Source organism: Ovis aries, chromosome 11 (assembly GCF_016772045.2).
Source record: "Ovis aries strain OAR_USU_Benz2616 breed Rambouillet chromosome 11, ARS-UI_Ramb_v3.0, whole genome shotgun sequence".
Classification (NCBI taxonomy): Eukaryota; Metazoa; Chordata; class Mammalia; order Artiodactyla; family Bovidae; genus Ovis; species Ovis aries.
Window position 1 is genome coordinate 28,707,307 of NC_056064.1, and position 19,656 is coordinate 28,726,962.

Below are 19,656 nucleotides of genomic sequence, written 5' to 3' on the forward strand. Positions count from 1 at the left end.
ATCTAGACTGTTTATTTTTTCATTATGAGTAAATTCCCAGTCGTTGGTTTCCTATCCTAATCTGTTCCATGAGTCTGCAAACCCCACAGCCCTTCCTCACAATTTGTCTGCAGATAATCATTGCTGTTATTCTCTGAAAAGAAAGAAGGTGAGTTTACTTTCTTTTTAAAAAAAATCTATTTATTTTGAGTTGAAGGATAATTGCTTTATAATATTTTGTTGGTTTCTGCCATATGTCAACATGAATCAGCTATAGGTATACATATGAGTTTACTTTCTTAATCAGCATTTCATTGGTCAAACTGCCTGGGGCAAGATGTGGGTTTGAGTCCAGATCTTGGGTAGGGTTTTTGTTTTGTTTTAACTTTCTGATACTCTGTTTTATAAAGTAAGAATATTGGAGTGGGTAGCCATTCCCTTTTCCAGGGGATCTTCCCAACCCAGGGATCAAACCCACGTCTCCTGCATTGCAAGGGGATTCTTTACCATCTGAGGCACCAGGGAAGCCCCAAAACAAGAATATCTGCTCCAAAAATTATTGTTATAATTAAGTGAAATAATATATTAAAGCATCAGCAGAATTCATGACAGAGCAGAAAGTTAAATATAAATTGTGCTTTCTAAAATAAAAATGTAAGTTAGGGACCTTGAGGGTGATTATCAAAGGTGAAATTTGATAGGTGCTTTTCTGGAATTGAGTATAAAATCTTTTTCTTCTGCTTACCATTAGAAAGGTGATGGAACTTGTTTATTGACGATCCAACCCAGTATCCTTTTCCAGGGAAAGTAGACGAAGGCATTTTTTCAGAAACACGTCAAGTTTCTAATTCACAAAACAATATTTTGTTCTGGGCATATTCTTTGTTCTTTAATACTTCTTCTTCTTTCTTTCATCAGGTAACCTGCTGCTACCCTATTTGATATGTCAAGGTAGATATTTAATAAATGATGACCACATATCCATCAAACAATAAGTAACATTTCAGGGCACTGATGTAATGACGCATCCTGCTGATCTCTTGTTGAGTTAGAAATGGATGAGAAATTCACTTTGCAAGACTTCGCCGGATTAATTATAAACCTGACAGTTACAGGACAGGTGAGCGGAGTCCCCCAGCGAATCCAGGGAGAGGCTATACCAAGTCAATTCTTATTGGGTAGCAATCCAGTTAGGATTTTGCTTTAAGGAGTGAAAGTGCGACCACGTAGGGGGCGCGCCAGGGAGCCGGAAAACTTCCTCGTAAGCAAATACTGAGGTTGGAAAAGAGCTAAACTGCGGGATTGGCAGAACCCGGCTTCAGTTCCGGTTTCCCTGTTTACGGGTCTGTGGCCTCAGCCCATGGCGTTAACCTCTGAGCCCGTTTCTCCACCAAGTTAAACTGAGGATGATAAGGTCTCGCTTGCAAGTTTTTGATAAACTCTGGTCTGTAATTTAAACAAGCAAACCACGGCCACCCCGGGTGTTTTCTACACACGCCTCCCAGTTCTGGTCTCAGGATGGCGGGTCCCGCAAACACTGCCTCCCCAGCGGGGCAGACGGGCTGGAAAGGAGGTGGTGCTACTTGTCCGCACACACCTGAGCCTGCGGAGGAACCAGCGGTTCCAAAGCGCTCCCCACCCGGTCGCTGCTCCCTGTGCGCGTCTCTCACTACGCCCGCGGCTACCCTTTGGGAAGGCTTCACCTTCGCCCGGACGTCATTCCAAGAAACTTAGCAAGAGCCAGGGCTTTGCAATTTACGAGGGCGTTCATATTTATCATTCCTCTATTATTTTCACGGCTTGAAGGCTGGGAGAGGACTAAGAGCAGAGGTTAAATTTGGGTCGGTAGGTTTAGGAGAGATAAGGAAAGGGGAGGAAAGCTGAAAGCCAAGCCCCAGTGCTTTGATTCCCGGTCCGAGCGGCGGGGGCGGGACCCGGAGGCGGGTGGGGGTGGCGGGGCGCTGCCCGGGGCGGTCTCCGCAGCCGGATTCCCGCGCGGGGCGGGGCAGCCCCGCCCTTAGCTCCGCCTCCGCCCGGTCCCGGCACACCTGGCCCGCAGGTAGCCGGCGCCTGGGCACCTTTCCGAGCCTGAAAGGGGCTGCCGGCGGCTCGTCCGCCTGGGGTCCCCGGGGGTTGGAGGCTTGGTTCCGGGAGGGGCGCCGGCAGGAGCCATGGACCCAAGCGCGGGGGCCGCGGCCGGAGAGGGGCCGCCGGCTCCCCGGCCCCGCCGCCGCCGCTCCCTGCGCCGCCTGTTCGGCCGCTTCCTGCTGGCGCTGGGAAGTCGCTCCCGCCCCGGGGACTCGCCGCCCCGGGCCCGACCCCAGCCCCAGTCAGGACACGGCGATGGCGACGGGGAGGGGGGCTTTGAGGGCCCGGATCCCGCCGCGCCCGGAAGCCCCGGGGAGGAGCGCCCGCCCGGACCCCAGCCCCAGCTCCCCGCCGGCGACGGGGCGCGGCCCCCGGGAGCGCAGGGCTTGAAGAACCACGGCAACACCTGTTTCATGAACGCCGTGGTGCAGTGTCTGAGCAACACCGACCTGCTGGCCGAGTTCCTGGCGCTAGGGCGCTACCGGGCGGAGCCCGGCCGCGCCGAGGTCACCGAGCAGCTGGCGGCGCTGGTGCGCGCGCTCTGGACGCGCGAATACACGCCCCAACTTTCCGCCGAGTTCAAGGTAGGCAGCGCCCGGCGGCCTCCAGTCCTCGCCGCTCGGCGGCAGCCGCGCTCCGGCCTTTCGCGTTTCCCTTCTGGACAAGTGGGTGCTCCATCAGGAAGGGGGCTTCTTGGGGACTTCTCGAGATGACAGTTACCAGTTCAGCCTGGGATTATCGCTTTTGTTTTGAGCTGACTAGTGTGTTAGCGCTTGAGGAGGGGGAGTGCCGGGAGCCGGTAGGTTTAAGTGTATACGGCATTTCTGTGTTCAGCAAACGCTAGGTGAAGCCTCGGCGGGCTGGTTCTCACGCCAGGTTCGGAGTTTCCAATCTGGTTTCCAATGCGGTGCGGGGAGTCAGACTTTCAAGGCCAGGGCCTGGGAGGAAGGAGATGAATGAAGAGAAGGACGCACCCAGGCCAAGGTCTAGGAATAATCCAGGGAGAGGAACAGCAAGTATCAAGACCAGAGGCCTGAAGGAGCTGAGAGTTGGAGGCATCAAAGAAAACCAGGGTGGCTGTTGCCTAGGAGAGCAGAGTGGGGTGGAGATGAAGTTGACCAGATCATATAAGGTTTCGGAGGCAGTGGTAAGGAGTTTGGATTTCAGTCTAAGCCCAGCGCAAGCTGAGGACCTGTGTGCCAGGTACTGCACTGAGTGCCAGGGAGACGGAGTGGATCTGCTACATCAGAGATGGCATCCTTTTGTTTAGTCTGAATCAAATCCCCTAAGATGCATTAGCATGGGTTTGTATCCTTTTTCCCTGGGGTCATCTACTTACTGGGGATGCTGCAGGGTCAAGAGACTTTGGAAGTTCTGTGTATCACTGCAGGATTAAAACCCAGCGTTTGTTTGGGTCCCAGTTGGATGAAAGAGTCCTGATAATTGATGCACATGGCTGGCTTCCTGCTAAAACAACAACAGCAACAAGCCAAACAAAACCCACAGTTCTGGGCAGAGAGCTGAAGCTCCCTGAAGACTAGGGATTGTTGTTCTTGGGGGAGGGGGAAGTTGTCAGTGTTCATTCCACAAGCATCACCACTCTTGGAGTTTCAGCCGAGAAAGCAATCCTTGCCATGTGACCCACAAGGGTGCCAACCCTCACCTTCCTCTCTTCTGCTTCCACTAGGGAAGCACTGTTCTGCAGGTGTCAGGGAGTCAAATGGGTGTCAGTAATAGCTCTTTTGGCAGCATTCACTTTTTAAATGTGAGAGGCAGTGTCCTATGGTGGTGAAGGATAGCACCTCTGTGACCTTGAGCACGTTACTAAAAGCTCAATAGTGCCTCATCTTTCCTCATCTGTAAAATGGGACTCTAGCAGTACTTACCTTATTACAGGGATGTTGTGATGATAAAATGAGTTAATTATATTAATACCTCCTCACCTGCAGAGACCAAGAGGAAGGAGGGAGGTAAGCTCTGTGTACCTTTTCTCTTGGTCTTTGCATTCTCATCCAGTGACTGCAGCCATGGAGAGGCAGGAGTAATTGAAAAGTCTTCTGAATTAGTAATCTGTGACTCACCAGGATTTCCTATGTCTCTTCTGCCTCAAATCCCTAGAGCCAAGAAACTCCTTGTGAGTCTTGGGGGAATTGAAAGATAATCAAACTGTTAATTTGTTAATAAAGGTGATATGGTCCAAATTTTCTTGCGACTTTTCAGACTTTTCCTTGGAGACAGTGGAGGAGTCCAGAACAGGGGCTTTTAAACCTTGTGGATTGAAATCTAGGTGGGCTCCTCTGATTTTCCAGATGAGGAAACATTCGTTCATTCAACAAATTTTGTGTCCAGACACTATACAAAGAGCATGGAACATGCGTGGGGGGATGAATGCAAATCCTGGGAGCTTATGGTCCAGTGGGAGAGATGGAGATAAGTGAAGTAATCCCATGGGCCCATGATTAGAACTGGTGACAAGAACTACAAAATAAAGATGTTCTCTGGCAATTCTGTTACGTGAAAGTGTGAGTCGCTCAGTGGTAGTCTACTCTTTGCGACCCCATGGACTATAGCCCACTAGGCTCCTCTATCCACGGAATTCTGCAGGCAAGAACACTGGAGTGGGTAGCCATTTCCTTCTCCAGGGGATCCTCCTGACCCAGGGATCAAACGTGACAGATTCTTTACAATCTGAGACAACAGGCAATTATGCTAGAAGGATGTGATTGTTCCGGGGAGGTGGGGTGAGGAGGCGGGGCAGCGAGGCTTCCCAGGAGTGTGAATCTTCGAGCTGAGTTTTGAGGGATGAAGGGTCAACTAAGGACAAAGGAGGGTGGGAAAAAGTGCATTATAGTCCGTGAGACTGAAACTGCCAGTCACTGAGTGGAGTGGGGCTGGACAGGATAAATGCTTGGTAAAATGAATTGGTGGTGGTGGTGTCGTCACTAAGTCATGTCTTGCTACCCTGTGGACTATAGCCAGCCAGGCTCCTCTGTCCATGAAAGCCTATGTGGCCCGGAGGAGGGGCTGGAGAATTGGCTGGGGACAAGCCACAGAAGGTTGTACAAAGGAGTTTGGTCTTTAAGAGGGATTATTAGCTTTGGACTGAGAAAGAGAGGGAGTTGAGAAGCCAGCATGCTGGAGTGTGTGACCCCAGCCCAGGTACACAAATGGGACGGGTTTGTGGGGTCACCCTCCTCAGGCCCTGAATCACCCAGCCTCCCACAGACAGTAGGACCACTGTTTGTTTTAACAGCAAATGAATAAATACATTAAAAAAAACCCTGTTCCAAAATACTTTGATTTCTTGATGATGTAATTAAATATGTATAACCAAAAAAAATGAAAAATGCTAAAATGTGTTAAAAAAAAGACCTGGAATTCCACCCTCTAGAGATAACCATCATTAGTGTGTTGATGTGTTTCAAATCATGTGCAAACAATTGGAAATTCTAGTTTTGTATCCTGCTGTTTTCATGTAAGTATTAACTCAAGACTTTCTCCTGGTCATTAAAATGTTCTATGAAACAGTTTTTATTAATAATGATTGTATGCTATTTCACTAAATGATCCAATTGCTAGGGAGACATTTTTATACTGTACAATTTTCCAACTATCATGCTGCATTGAAAATTCTTATATTTAAATCATTGTCCTCAGCTCTAATCATTTCCATACGCTTAATTCCTTGAATGAAATGACATGGTCAAAGCAAAGATGACTGTTTTGTTCTTTTTCTTGTTTCTTGCTTTTTAAATCAACTTTTTGAGGTATAAATTATGTACAATGAAATGCACCCATTTTAAAAAATTGAGTTATGTGTGAGATACAACCCTGTGTAGGGTATATATTGATAATATGTTGATCTGGTACGTTTGTATTATGTATGATTGCCAGTAGTAGCATTGATTAATACCTCCATCTCATCATGTAATGTATTTCTTCTAGTGCTGGGAACATTTAAGGTTTAGTCTGTAGTGACTTTAGTATTTATAGAACAGTTCTGTTGTCTATAATCACTGTATAGGTACATTTCATTGTATTGTACTTTGTGGAGACTGTGTTCTTTACAAATTGAAGGTCTGTGGCAACCCTGTGTGGGGCAAATCTGTCAGTGTCCTTTTTCCAACAGTATTTGTTCACTTTGTGTCTCTGCGTCGCATTTTGGTAATTTTCACAGTATTTCCAACTGTTTCATTTTTACCATATTTGTTATGATGATCTGTGATCGGTGATCTTTGGTGTTACTATTGTCATTGTTTTGGGGGTGCTGTGAATTGCACCCATATAAGATGACTTCCCTGGTGGCTCAGACGGTAAAGCATCTGTCTACAATGCAGGAGACCTGGGTTCGAGCCCTGGGTTGGGAAGATCCCCTGGAGAAGGAAATGGCAATCCACTCCAGTACTATTGCCTGGAAAATTCCATGGACAGAGGAGCCTGGTAGGCCCCAGTCTATGGGGTCGCAAAGAGTCGGACACAACCGAGCGACTTCACTTCACTAAGATGAACTTAATCAATAAATGTGTGTGTTCTGACCACTCCACCAGCTGTCCATTCCACCCATCTCTCTCTCCTTGGGCCTCCCTCTTCCCTGAGACACACAACATTGAAATTAGGCCAATGAATAACCCTGCAGTGACCTCTAAGAGTTCAAGTGAAAGGAAAAGTCAATCCAAGCACAGATGTCAGTCACTGTTGTCTTATTTTAAGACATTGCCACAGCCATCCTAGGCTTCAGCAGCCATCACCCTGACCAGTCAGCAGCCATCAACATCAAGGCCAGACTTTTCACCAGTAGCAGATTTAAGACTCACTGAAGGCTCAGATGATGGTTAGCATTTTTTAGCAATAAATTTTTAAGAAAATTAAGATCTATATGTTGTTTTTTAGACATAATATTATTGTACGTTGTAATATTGTATTATTAAGAAACCACAGAAGAGTGTAAATATCACTTTTGTATGCACTGAGAAACCAAAAACTTCACGTGACATGCTTTATTGAAATATTTGCTTTATTATGGTGGTCTGGAACTGAACCCACCATACCTGATGTCTGCTTGTACCATGTACTAGTCTCCAGGACTTAAATAGCTACTGGTTACAAGTATGTACCTTATACAACATCTCTCCCATCCCTCTACCTTCAGCCCCTCATAACCACTATTTTCTGCTTTTCAATTTTGATATTTTTAGATTTCACATAAAAAGGTGTTATACACTGTTTTTCTCTTTTTATTTCACTCAGCGTAATGTCCTCATGGTCCATCCATGTTGCCGCAAATGGCAAAATTTCTTCTCAGGGCTGAGTAAAAATTTTAAGTAGCATCTGATGAGTTTTGACGTCTGTATAAATCATCTTCACAATTTTAAGTGTTTATTGCTTTTTAGTTTTTATATCAACTTTATTGGGCTTGATTATTTTTAGTGCCCGCATTGACAAATTTCCAAAAATGATATCAAGTTGTAGATACCCCAGCAATACATGTTTTCCTGGGTATTAAATATTCTCTCATTAATATATTGAACAAATAGAAATAGCAACTTGTTTTTAACTTTTGTCTGTTTGAAGTGTTGGATCTTTCTACGCTTTTTCACTATGAATGGTTATAAGACTGCTCCTGGAATTGTCTGTTCACGTGGTTTGTCTAAACATTCTGCCTTGGTCGTAATGTTCTTTTTTCTCATTTCTTTAAATTCTTTAACTCTTGTCATATTTGCTGCAAATATTTCCTCCAAGCGCAGTCCTTCTTCTACCTACAGAAAGTTTTAGATTTATTTGTTTCATACCTTTTGATAAACATTCTATGTTATATACTTCTGATTTTTCTATGGCTATTTAAGGATTTCAGCCATCTGGAATTTATCTTAGCTTATGTGTTTTAGGATCAATTTTAGACCAACAATTTTAGAAATGCAGTATGCCTCAAGTGATATACCAGAGGCATTGCTTTTTTTTTAAAAGCAGTATCCCCAGTATTTCAGATTAACAATAACTTGTTAGTCAAAATGTATCCCCAGTATTGCCTGGGGCATATGAATACTTCCACCATAAACATTACTCATTGTTTTTTTTTTTTAAAAAAAGGATACCTTCATCACTTGTCTGTTTTGGAAGTTCTGGACAAAACAGTAAGACATGAAATGGAAACAGGATAAAAAAAAAAATTCAACTCTTTTTTTTTTTTTCCCAGAAGGAAAACTACTGAATGGTTCAGGGAATCCATGTTTTAGAATTATCACTGTCACTAATGGGGTTAGGTACTAAATAGTCAAAAGCAAGACCCTTTTAGAAACATAAAAATGAGATTTCATTCCTAAAAACCAGAAATAAGAAATACCTAGGAATACTGCTTAAACATGTTGTAAGTTATCAGTGATGAGAGGGAGAAACACACACATGGGTAAGAACTGTGCCATATTGCAGAGTAGAAATACCAGATGTTGCCATTCATCCCTCCCATGTTAGGATATGGCTTTAATGCAGTTAGGGAGGGTTTAGGGTAGGGGCCTGACCTTACCAGCAGGGTTGTGGGAAGAAGGGTCTGTCCTGTCCTGCAGGCAGTGGGTGGGCAGGGGGAGCTGCTATGGGCCCAACTTCCCTCTAGGTGGGTATCGTTATCTGGGTCGACAGGAATTTGGACTCAACCGTGGGAATGCGACTCTGGAAGGCGCAGTCAGGAACCCAGAATCAGAACTCTTGACTGATGTGGGTGTGAGAGGGAACCGGAAAGAGGACCCTGACATTAAAACAAAGAGCTGATTTTAGAGATTTCCAGTTGGCGGTTGCTGGCTGCTCCCCCAGAAGGGAATGTTGGTACTAAGGATACGGGTTTGAGGGTGACTAGGGGGTACAGTTGCCAGGCAAAATATATGATGCCCAGCTCCATCTGAATTTCAGATTAACAATAACTTGTTAGTCAAAATGTATCCCCAGTATTGCCTGGGGCATATGAATACTTCTACCACAAACATTACTCATTGTTTATCACTTATTCATGCTTCTTTTTATTTGCTTATTGGGCAGCCCTGCTTGTGTGTGTGTGGGGAAGGAGGGGGGGTGAAAGCGCAGAGAAATCTAGACCTTCCAATGCACCCAAGCTGCTGCTGCTGGCTAGTGTGCTTCAAATAATAAAAACTCAGAACCAGCATTTCAGTTAATCAAATCTTGAATTTTGCTTCAGCTCATCCTAAAGTTGCCTTTAAATCCCAAAGGAAGATTTAAAAGGAAAAAAAGCCCAGGCCCTTTCATTAGGGCTTCCCAGGTGGCTCAGTGGTAAAAAAATTTGCCTGCCAGTGCAGGTGATGCAAGAGATGTGGGTTCAATCCCTGGGTTGGGAAGATCCTCTGGAGAAGGAAATTACAACCCATTCATTCCAGTATTGCCTGGGAAATCCCATGGACAGAGGAGCCTGGTGGGCGACAGTCCATGGGGTCGCAAGGAGCTAGACACGACTGAGCACACGGCACACCTTTGGTTTGATTGGACATGGTGAGATCGGCTGGGTCCACAGCTTTGCTCACATTGCTCCCTTGGGTGGGCATGAGCAGAGCACAGCCCTGCAGGGAGCATATACAAGATGTGCCCTGTACACAGACAAGGGTGGTTGCTTACACTCAAATGCTCATGCTTGCACAAAGAAGACCCTGGAAGGATGCTTAAGAAAATATTCAGAGTGTTGTCTTCCTTTTGGTGAGGGGCACCCAGGCAAGGGAAGACTTTTCATTGCTGTTCTTTTTATATTTTGAATTCTTTATTTAAAAAGGTGGGTGCATATATTACCCTTTGAAATAAAATTTTTAAAAGCTGCAACCTGTGTTTACCCAGAAAATGACGAAGTTGCCCCATCCTTTAATGGGACAAAGTGAAGGGCGTGGGAATATGAGTGCCGAGAGGACAGGAAGGCTTGTCTGCCCTGTTCCCCGTTGGAACCCCAGGCCCTAGACTAGTGCCTGGCCTGTGGTAGGCACTCAACAAACATTTACTAAAGGGATGGATGAAGGATTGGCTTGCACATTTTGTGGTCTAACCACAGAAGTTCGGATTTCTCAAATTCCATTCATTTTAGGAAGAGGCAGTGAAGGAACCACAGGCATGGTATTTAAGGAATTCCACTTCACTGGGTCATGTGGTCATTCTCAAAGAGGAGAGCTGATTGGGAACGAAGGAAACCACTGCTGAGAGAGCAGGGCCAGAAGCTGTCCCCCTGTGGGATGAGCAGAGAGAGCTCAGAAATAGACAAATGGGGGCAGGGGAGCGTGGGCCCCAGCACTGCAAGGGCCAGAGCTTCAGGGAAGAGAGATAATCATGTGTATCAAAACATTCTACCACATGATCCAGCAATCCCACTCCTGGGTATATTTCCAGAAAAAAATGAGAACGATAGTTTGAAAAGATACACTCACCTGTTTGTTCACAGCAGCACTATTTACAACAGCCAAGACATAGTAGTAAACTAAGTGCCCATCGACAGACAATTGGATTAAGAAGATATGGGGACTTCCCTGGTGGTCCAGTGGCTGAGATTCCCCACCCCCAATGCAGGTGGCCCAGGTTTGATCCCTGGTCAGGGAACTAGATTGCATATGCTCCAACTGAGACCCCACATGTCCCAGTGAAGACTGGCATGATAAAATAAGGAAATAAAAGAAGATGTAATAGAAACAGACAACGGAATATTGCTCAGCCAAGAAAACAACAGAATGAAATACTGCCATTTGCAGCAACAGGGATGGACCTGGAGAATATTATGCTTAGTAAAATAAGTCTGACAAAAAAAATACTATGTGATATTACTTACGTGTCAGTGAGCTTCCTTGGTGGCTCAGACGGTAAAGAATCTGCCTGCAATGTAGGAGACCCGGGTTCCATCCCCAAGTTGGGAAGACCCCCTGGAGAAGGGGATGGCAACCCACTCCAGGATTCTTGCCTGGAGAATTCCATGGAAAGAGAAGCCTGGTGGGCTACAGTCCATGGGGTCGCAAAGAGTTGGACACAACTGAGCGGGCTTCTTGAAATACAAAGACAAATACTATATGATATCACTTATATGTGGAATCTAAAAAGTTATACAAATGAATCTATATACAGAGCAGAAATGTATAGGACAAGGAACTCTACTCAATACCCTATAATGACCTATATGGGAAAAGAACCTTCCAAAGGGTGGAGATGTATGTATTTGGCTGTTGGAAAGGCCACATTGCCCCTCTGGTTTTTCTCTGTTCCTTCAGAATGCAGTCTCCAAGTACGGCGCTCAGTTCCAAGGCAATGCCCAGCACGACGCCCTGGAGTTCCTGCTCTGGTTGTTGGATCGCGTGCACGAGGACTTGGAGGGTTCCTCCCGAGGGCCAGGGTCCGACAAGGTCAGTCACCCTCGAAAAACACATTGTGTTCAATTTTAGTTTTTTCCCTTGAACATTTACTCAACTCCTCAAAACTAAATCTTGAAATTCAGCTCCGTAGATTTTTGTGTATTCTGGCTGCTGCTCACACGGTATCATTCCCTGCGCCTTCCTTTTTGCCCCGTTTGTTTTAGATCAGATGTTTCCTCCCATTGCTGTTCCTCATCCTCTCTAATCCCAGTGGTTCAGTGAATAGGGTTTCTGTTTGGTTTAAAGTTCAAAAAACAAATTTCCTTTTTGTCAGTATCCTATGCCTTAGTGGCACAGTGAGGCTGTTGGTGGTATTGCTTATCATTTTCAAATGCTACCAATTTAGCTCTGCTTTCTCAGTTACTTATCCTGCAGAGCAAGTGATTCCCAATCATTTTTCTCAAGACACAGGATGGATGATCTTGTCATGTGTGCCCTCAGCATTCCCAGATTTGGATGAAACCTCAAACCTTTGGGAGTAAGAAAGCCCTATGATCATTTGTAATAGCCACAGTCAGTTGATACATCAGTTATACTCTGTGGGCTTTGCTATATAAAGATCAATATTGGGTTCTATCCTTTTATCTCTCACTTAAGGAAGGAAAAGTGAGTAGATTTATTATACCATGAGTGAGCAAAGTTATCAAAACAATGTCCGTGAATAATCCATTGTAATTTAAAAACTGTTTTACAAGCCTTGGTAATGAATCAGTCGCACATTACTTTTGATGTATCTCAAAACTGATCCAGATCAAGAACCAGCTACAAGAACTGCTTTACTTGTTTTGTTTGTTTGTTTTATGTCTGGACCATTTTTTCCCATCCCTCTTGTCAATCAATTAAAAAGCCCTTTGTAAGTATTTCTATCTTTCACCTGTTAGTCTCCCATCTTTACGCTACCTGCTCGGAGACTATTATTGTAGGGTAATAAAGATTGGATGCTAAAATGTGACACAAATGGGCCTATCCACGAAACAGAAACAGACTCCCAGACATGAGAACAAGCTGCTGGTTGCCAAGGCGGGTGGGGAGGAAGGATGGATTGGGAGTTTGGGATTAGCAGAAGGATAAACAAGGTCCTACTATATAACACAAAAAAACTATATTCAGTATCCTGTGATAAACCATGAGGGAAAAGAATACAATAAAGAATGTTTGTGTCTGTGTGTGTGTGTGTGTATATGTATGTATATATGTATATATATATATGTGACTGAATCATTTTGCTGTGCAGTAGAAATTAACATTGTAAATAAACTATAATAAAATGAATAAATAAATGAGAGAGAGATTGAATGGCAGTCAGTTTTGTAGGGTGAATGAATCTAAATAGCTAGCATGCAGTGTGGTGACTATAATACTGTATACTGTATTGAGTGTTAGAACTCTGCTAGGAGTAGATGTTAGGTCCTCTCACCATACACACGAAAAGGTAACTATGTGAGGAGATGGATATGTTTATTGGTTTGACTGAAGTAATTATTTCACTACCTTGGTGTGTATCAAATCAGCATGCTGCACTCCTTAAATACATAAAATGTTTATTTGAAAATAAAATGGCTCAAGATGCCAAGTCACTTTTTTCCTTTAACTTGTCTGCACAGCCAATTGTTGTCTCTGTTTCTTTTTCTTTTAAAATGACAAGTTGCAGCTTTAAGGAGAGCATCACCATGTATATCTTGAAGAAACTCTTTTAAACCAGAGTATAATGTAGAAGCGAAGAGCTTGACAGAGCTGCAGAAAGAGTTCTTATGTCTGAGACAGCAGGTTGCCAAATGCATGGGACGGGGAAGATAGTGATTGTACCCTGTTCTGTACTTTTCAGAGCATATCTTGAAGTGTTATACACAGTATGAATAGCTACAGTCATTTGTGGAGTGTTACAAGAGTTATTATCCCCATTTGGCATATGGTAAACCAAGAATCAGACAGGCTGTGTAACCTTCCTGAAGCAGCACAGCTTAAGAAGTGACAGAGTCAGGATTCAAGTCCAAGGGGAGTCTAGCTTGAAAGCCTGTTTTCTAATTTTAAAAAGAACCATCCTGGGGCTTCCCTGGCAGTCAAGTGGTTTAGACTCTGTGCTTCCACTTCAAGGGGCACGGGTTTGATCCCTGGTCAGGGAATTAAGATTCTGCAAGCCATGTGGCCAAACAAGAAAAAAAAGAAAAGGCTTCTTGTCTCATTTTCCCCCTCCTCCTCCCCACTCCCTGCCTATGCCAGGCAGCACTTCCTACCTGGCAAGTAAGAGGGATAAATAGCCTTCCCAGTTACCTTTCGATTCTTCTCTTTCGTCCTTTGGTGGCAGGAAAAGCATCCCATTGAGGTGGGGGAGAGCACAGAGAGGGTAAGTAACTTGCCCCAAGTCACACAGCAAGCCAGTAGAAGAGCCAGGATGCAAAGCTAGAAAATTCAACTCTTAGAACAGGGCTTCTTAGCCTCAGCCTGTCTTTAAGATGACAGTGAGTTTATTTAAGTCACTAATCTGTTACAGTTTCAAAACCCTCGTGAAAGTAGCCCTAACTGGTCTTCCACTTTCCAATGTGCCCCACTACTCTATGTTCTTCGTGCTGCAGCCGGAGGGATCTTTTCAGGAAGGAAATAAGGTCACATCACCCTCCTGCTTTAACTCCCTAGGCAGCTCCCTGTTGCATTTACAACAGAATCCAGACTCCTATACAGCTGATGGGGCCCTAATTGGCTGACCCACCAACATCTCTGCCTGGTGTCTGCCCTTCACTCATGATTCTCAGTCACGCTGGCTGCTTTCTGTTCCTTTAATGGCCAAGGGTGTCAAGAAGGCACCGATGACCCAACAAGACCGTGGCTGGCTGTTGGCCAGAGAGAGGAGCTTGCCCTGCTCTTCATCTGACCTGATTGAGGCCAGGAAAGATCTTTTTCTCTGTCTGGAGTCAAAGCTCCTCCTGAAACTTGCTCTCAGAAAATCGGGCTGCCTGCAGAGGGCTGGCTGTGAATGCTTCAAGGTTGAAGAGCAGAGCTGTTGGACTATTTGGCACAAACTTCATTTTCGCTTTCCAAGAAGGAAAGAGACTGTCCCCTGTGTACCTCTGAACAATTTTTCTTTCTGAGGCTATTTCTGTTTCAAACATATGAAAGCCATATAGCTCAATTTATTTGAAACCAGAATAGGAAACATGAGGACCACTTTCTTCTCTGTTAATGTAACAATAAATGTTTTCATCTGGTGAATAGGGCATCTTTTTATTATCCTGTGGACAATGTGACACCAGCAATATTTTGGGCAGTTTATCTTACTGAAAATGCCACTCTTGCAGGATTAAGAAAGGGATGGAGGCTGGGGAGAGGACCAGGAACCTAACATCTATTAAGCACCTTCTATGTGCCAGGCAGGATACCCTCGTCTGTTTTTATTTAAATGATGACTCCCTGAGCTGACGTAATACTCCTCTCCCTTTTAGGTGTGGAACAAGCCTCGGGGAGATAGTCAGGATCACTCAGCTGACAGGGTAACTCCAGCCTGGTCTGACCTGCCTGATAGACCATGCTTTGTGAGTGACCCTCCATTGCCTCTCACCCCAGCCTCATTTGGACTTTTCTCTTTATATCCCCATCCTTGGACGGTCCTGTCTGCAGCCGCTCCCAACGCTGCCTTATCATCTTTTTTAGTTTGTTTTTTTTTTTAATGTGGACCATTTTCAAAGTATTGCTTCTGTTTTAGTTATTTTGGCCATGAGGCATGTGGGATCTTAGCTCCCCAACCAGGGATCGAATCCAAGCCCCCTACATTGGAAGGTCTTAACCACCAGCCTGTCAGGGAAGTCCCACTGCCCTATCATCCTGATGGAGAAGCAGCCTGGGTCATTGTGAAGTCTTTGGTGTGAGGAAAGGCAGCCAATCAGCCAACTCAAACAACAAAAGGATTAGTTGGAAGGCCAAGGGCAGGTGTGAAGAATGGAAATGAAGGCTGAAGACCAGGCTGGGAACCTTCTTGAGCCAGACAGCTCTGGGTGTGGGGAGGGTGTCAGTGGCAGGAACGGCTCAATCCTCTGCCCTGGACACTTCTGCCGGAGTCTCAGTTTGCGGCCTGTGGATCAGCCTGCCTGTGATCGACACGCAGAGCAGGGACATCTCATCCATCCTGCTTGGATCACGTGCCAGTCTCTTTGGTGAGGGAGGAAAGGATCCCAGATGAAAGAGCCTTGCCCCCTCCCCTCGGACTGAATTCAACGTTCCCAAAGTGAGGGCTACTCTCAGTGAAGAGGAGACAGTCCTGGGCAGCCCCAAATGCCCGCATCTGCTCTGCATCCACAGTCTCTCTCTCTCCTCTGAGCCCTTCATTACTTGTCCTTCGGTGTCTCTGCCTGGAACTTAGCTTGCTCTCCCCTCCCCCAACTTCCCCTTTCTCCTGTTGCCATTCCCTCTTCTGTTAATGGGCTTCCCAATGGGCTTCCCTGGTGGCTCAGTGGTAAAACATTTGCCTGCCAATGCAGGAGACGAGGGTTCAATCCCTAGATCGGGAAGATCCCCTCGAGAAGGAAATGGCAGCCCACCCCAGTATTCTTGCCTGGGAAATCCCATGGACAGAGGAGCCTGGCAGGTTACAGTCCATGGGGTCTCAAAGAATCGGACACCCCAAGCACGCACACACTTCTGTTACTGGATCAGGGGTTCTTCAGGCACCAGATCAGAAGCTTGGAATTTACCCTGTGTACCGCTTCCTCTGTCTCCTCCCCTCCCCCATCAGCTGCTCAGTTATGAGCTGTGCACACAGGGTGTCACACAAGGTGTCTTGATTAAGTCCCTCCCTCCTTTTTATTTTTTAAGTATCTGCTTATTTATTTGGCTTCACCGGATCTTGCAGCATGTGGAATCTTTTAGTTGTGGTATATGGGGTCTAGTTCCCTGACCAGGGATCGAACCCAGGTGTCCTGCATCGGGAGCTCAGAGTCTTAGCCATTGGACCACCAGGGAAGTCCCTGATTTTGGATGTCTGGTCTTGAAATCTACAAGGGGACACATTTATATTGTTTCAAGCCACTCATTTGTGGCCATTTATTACAGCTGCAATGGGACACTCATATGTATGGGAATTCAGAGAAGGATATAGTAGGACAGAGTGTGGTGGGAGGAGGCTGACGCATTCATTATTCTGAGATGCAAACCTGTTTTGTCTGAGAAAGATGATGTTTACGTGAAGACTGGCTCGCTGGAAAATATGTTCAGGAGCAGTTTAGGAGGTGGGAGATGGTCAGATTTGGTGTGGGTGTGTTTGAAGTGATGACAGCCCATCCAAGTGAAATGTACAGGAAACATTTAGACGCAGGGTTCCTAGAAGCATGGGGGTAAAGAATGGGTTTGTTAATCCAAAAGTAATGGTTGGGGCTGGGGTAATACGTGAGTGTTCACCAAGGATCATGCTCTTTCAACACACACACACACACACACACACATATTACCTCTGTCTCTTTCCTTTCTCTGTCACTCTCTCAGGGAATTGGGGAGGTCCAGGGATTGAAGGAGCAGTAGATTATGGTAAGCAACATGGAAAGCCTGGTTCTGCAGGTCTAGTCCCCGAAAGGGATGCTGTGGACCCAGGAGGAGGTGGAGTCTTGTTGGTCTGGATGCAGTGGAGTGATGGGAGGCATGGCTAATTTTGTCTCCTCCCCTCATTGCTTTGCAGCTTCAATCTGAAGCCAGGAAGGCCTCTGAGAACCTTCGGTCGCCATCCGCTCCGCTTTCTGTGGGCCAAAGCTTTGTGCAAAGCCACTTCCAAGCACAATACAGGTAAGAATGGAGCATGTTTAAAATGGGTTGCCTAAAGCTTCAGCAAACTTGTTTGCTGGTAACCAGCCTCACATTGCCAGGTTTACCTTGAGACTGTAAAACAACAGAAACCATAAGCTCCCTTGTCTCCCCCATTATTAATCACAGTTAGGCACCTACTCCTATTGTTTCCAACCTTCAGTATTTCTTTCCTTTCTTGCTGGCTCCTGGGCCTCCCATCCCACTTGAAGGAGGGGTATTGGTGAAGTTGGTTCTGTAAAATATGAAAGTGAAGGCCTAGGATCTCCCCAGGCCATTGCTGAGAAGTGGATGAGATCTTTCTGGTTTGTTCTTTATTACCAGAGAGCTGAGTTTAACACATTATTTGGGGTTCTAGATTTGCCAGCATAATGAAGGATATAAAGAATATAAACTTATATAGACACTGCAAGGCCCCCTTCTAGGTGCTGAGACTTGAGCTGTGAACACACCCCAGCCACTGTTCTTATTAACTAACATTGTATTGGGGGTTTGTTGTTCAGACACTAAGTTGTGTCCAACTCTTTGCGACCCGCATGGACTGTAGCGCCCCAGGTTCCTTTGTCCTCCACTCTCTCCTGGAGTTTGCTCAAATTCATGTCCATTGAGTCAGTGATGCTACCTAACCATCTTGTCCTCTGTCATCCCCTCTCCTGCCCTCAATCTTTCCCAACATCAAGGTCTTCTCTAAAGAGTCAGCTCTTTGCATCAGGTGGCCAAAGTGTTGGAGCTTCAGCTTCAGTGTCAGTCCTTCCAGTGAATATTCAGGGTTGATTTCCTTTAGAATTGACTGGTTGGATCTCCTTGCAGTTCAAGGGACTTTCAAGAGTCTTGTCTAGCATCACAGTTCGAAAGCAGGTATCGGGGGAAGTGTTAGATGGTATACATATGTGCCTGCTAAGTCACTTCAGTTGGGTCCGACTCCATGTGATCCTTGGACTGTAGCTGGCCAGGCTCCTCTGTCCATGGGATTCTTCAGGCAAGAATACTGAAGTGGGTTGCCGTGTCCTTCTCCAGGGGATCTTCCCAACCCAGGGATCAAACCCATGTCTCTTACGTGTCCTGCATTGGCAGGCAGGTTCTTTACCACTAGCGCCACCTGGGAAGGGACTTAATACACACATAATACGCAACAATGAGTGAAATGATAACGTGGGAGTTTGGGGAGGCAGCCGACCTTAAATAAGGTGACCAGGTGAGGCTTATTTTCAGGGGGGACATTCGAACTGTGAGCTGAGTGACAAGAAGCTGGCCATTCAGATACTTGGGGACAGGGTATTCCAGGCAGAAAAAGCAGCAAAGGGTCTGGGGTGGAAGTGATACAAGTTCAAGGAACAGAGAACTGCCAAGTAGTGAAGGGTGGGGAGAGGCGAGGCTGGAGATGGATGGGCATCTGGTAGCATGGGTTGTTTGTAGCCTAAAGGCCATAGGAGACCACTCGAAGTTTAAGGCAGCGTGTGGTCTAATTATCCGTTTAAGCAATTGGCTGGTTGGGACTTCCCTGGCTGTCCAGTGGTTAAGAATCTGAGCTTCCATTGTACTTGGCATGAGTTTGATCCCTGATAGGGGATCTGATCCCACTTGCTGTGGCCTGCGGCCAAAAAACAAAGAAAGAAAGAAAAGAAACTAGTTGTTTTGGTGATGAAGGGAGGCAGCACTGGGAGCTGGAATAGCAGCTGATGTGCTATGCTCCCAGTGGGAGAATGATGGAGACTGGCAGTGATGGAGATGGAGGGAAAGGGTGGGTAGATGGGGAACAGGTTTGGCAGGTAGAGTCAGCAGGACTTGCCAGTGGGTTGAAGAGTAAGAGCGGGAGGGACCAAGGGAACTGTGAACATCTAGGGTGACTCCTGGGTTTTTACATAGTTGTATAACTGGCAGGTGCTTTGAAGGAAAAATTGGGGGAGTTTTGAAGTGCATGTTATGAGTGTAAAAGAGGAAAAAATCTCTTGTTTCCCTTTACATTACTTTTCTTTTTTTTCTTTTCTTTTTGGCCCCGCCCCCGCAGCATGTGGGATCTTAGCCTAGCTGAATCCTAATGTGGAGCTAGCACGTGGAGTTGAAAGTCCTCGTCCTGCGCTGGGTTCCTCTGACAACCAGTCCCCATCCTGTGGTCTTAGCATAAATTCAGGTGTGGTCGTAAGGGGTTTTTTATGAATAGCAAAAGATGCTCATTTTACCTTTATTTCTGCGCTCATCACTTAGGAAATTCCAACGGTTTCAGGAGCTCTGTGCCAGGAATATACATACTTTTCAACATAAATATATATTTCTTATTATAAATCACAGTGTCACAAGGTAAAAAGGTGAGTCAGGGACAGATTCCTGAAGAAGTGACATTTGAGCTGATGTGATACTAAGGACTGTAAGCACCCTTTGGGCTGACTGCTGTAGAAGGGTGAGTGAGAAGCGAGATATTCATGCTAAAAAAAAA

At 45.7% G+C, this 19,656-nt stretch overlaps 1 protein-coding gene and 1 long non-coding RNA gene across 3 annotated transcripts in view; one reads left to right on the plus strand and one right to left on the minus strand.

The window, feature by feature from the left end:
- LOC121820583 (uncharacterized) overlaps nt 1-2,609 on the minus strand; it is a 7,042-nt gene extending 4,433 nt beyond the window's left edge. Inside the window, exons 1-2 of the long non-coding RNA XR_006061162.2 lie at nt 2,517-2,609; nt 725-913 (exon numbers count right to left, since the gene is read on the minus strand). This is a non-coding gene — a long non-coding RNA (uncharacterized LOC121820583). The remainder of the gene's footprint in view (nt 1-724; nt 914-2,516) is intronic.
- USP43 (ubiquitin specific peptidase 43) overlaps nt 1,999-19,656 on the plus strand; it is a 48,785-nt gene continuing 31,127 nt past the window's right edge. For both annotated transcript variants that reach the window (XM_042255659.2, XM_042255660.2), the window contains exons 1-3: nt 1,999-2,651; nt 11,301-11,432; nt 17,101-17,204. In XM_042255659.2, coding sequence (XP_042111593.1) covers nt 2,151-2,651; nt 11,301-11,432; nt 17,101-17,204 — 737 coding nt within the window. In that variant the 5' untranslated portion in view covers nt 1,999-2,150. The remainder of the gene's footprint in view (nt 2,652-11,300; nt 11,433-17,100; nt 17,205-19,656) is intronic.